The sequence below is a fragment of the Camelina sativa genome, chromosome 2, assembly GCF_000633955.1.
Source record: "Camelina sativa cultivar DH55 chromosome 2, Cs, whole genome shotgun sequence".
In the NCBI taxonomy this organism is placed as follows: Eukaryota; Viridiplantae; Streptophyta; class Magnoliopsida; order Brassicales; family Brassicaceae; genus Camelina; species Camelina sativa.
Window position 1 is genome coordinate 19,571,173 of NC_025686.1, and position 1,473 is coordinate 19,572,645.

The window sequence follows — 1,473 nt, forward strand, 5'->3', positions numbered from 1 at the left end:
CAAACAACACCAATCAGTGCCAATGCCACACATGTTTGTCTCATATAAACTAAACGCACACCAAAATACGAAATCGGTAATAAATATGAAATAAAGTTTACCACAACAAAAGCAATTGAATGTTAATAAAATCCTCAAAACAAGAGTAAACACTAAACAAAAGATGAATGATAAGATTAAAGAGACCCAAGTGACGCACTCACGCTTTGTATAAAAAACAAAAGCTTTTGCACCACCCAAGTGAAGAATGGTATTCAAAATCTATCTGTGTGCTGTGACCAGCGTCTCTATGAACCTTAAGCCATCAAACCTCGGCTCAAATTTCTCCGACCCATTCGTCTTCCTCGATTCCCAGACCTGATCAATTTCATATCGACATTTCAATTCAAACCAGAGCAATTGAATCGAAATCGCAGATCTTAAAAGTAAGAGATGAAACCTTTGGGGAGATTGGAGGAGTGGAGGAAGAAGAGAGAGCAGCGATGGAGACGGCAATTACAGAAGCCACCACACCGCTCGAAACCTTCATCTTCTTCGGATCCGACGACGCCGGATCTCGACCACCACCGACTCTAGAGCTGTGTTACCCGTTGTTTGAGGCTTTCCTTATATCAAAATTTCAATTAAACCAAAATTACCCTTCCTGCTTATTTTTTTCACCATTAAATAAAAAAAAAGTTTTTATTTTTTATGTTCTTTTTGTTTTCATTTTCAACTCTGTTACAAAAAAAAGGAAAAAAAATCGTATAACTAACTGCAAGAAAATATGAAATAGATATATTATATGAGCACATATACCTATATATAGTTGTCATGTGGTTAAGAGGACCATTATTTAATTCTGGTATTAGAATAAGATCTTAGGAAAAAAGATGGTTAGCTATATGAAATATTGGAGAATGCATGGTCACGCATGCCAAGTATAATATTGTAACATCAACTACACGAAGTATATGTATTGCATGACCACATGCATAAACTATATGACGTTATGTTGTCAACACCATAGACATACAATCCGGTACACCGGTCGAATGATTCCGGCAAAGACCGACATTGACTCCGGCGTTGACCAACATTGACCAAAAAAAATTATATTTTAATATTTTCTATTAAAAAACAAAATAATAAATTATTATATTAAATTATATATGGTTTTTCATGATTAGAAAACACATTCTATTATCTAATTATTTCTATATCTCTAATTTATTCATTCTTATAATTAGTTACTTTTATTTTTGAAGCTAAACTAATAGTTAAATAAAATTATTAATAATTATTTTCAAGAAATATATATATATATATAACATATGTAATTATTAATGATTTTATATATATAAATCTCTGATCATCATATTATTTAAAATTTTAAATACTACAAGAATCAATAAAATCAAATTCAACTATTTTCATTAGAAAATAATATGCAAAAGATTTGAGTATATGACTCTTTACTTTAAAATTTGCATG

General features: G+C 30.9%; 1 protein-coding gene across 1 annotated transcript; it reads right to left on the reverse strand.

The window, feature by feature from the left end:
* On the reverse strand, nt 14–668 carry LOC104729821. The gene is made up of 2 exons (XM_010448837.2): nt 440–668; nt 14–357 (listed from the first exon to the last, which is right to left on the reverse strand). Exons 1-2 carry the CDS (start codon nt 527–529, stop codon nt 262–264), a joined length of 186 nt encoding a protein of 61 aa, XP_010447139.1. The 5' UTR covers nt 530–668; the 3' UTR covers nt 14–261.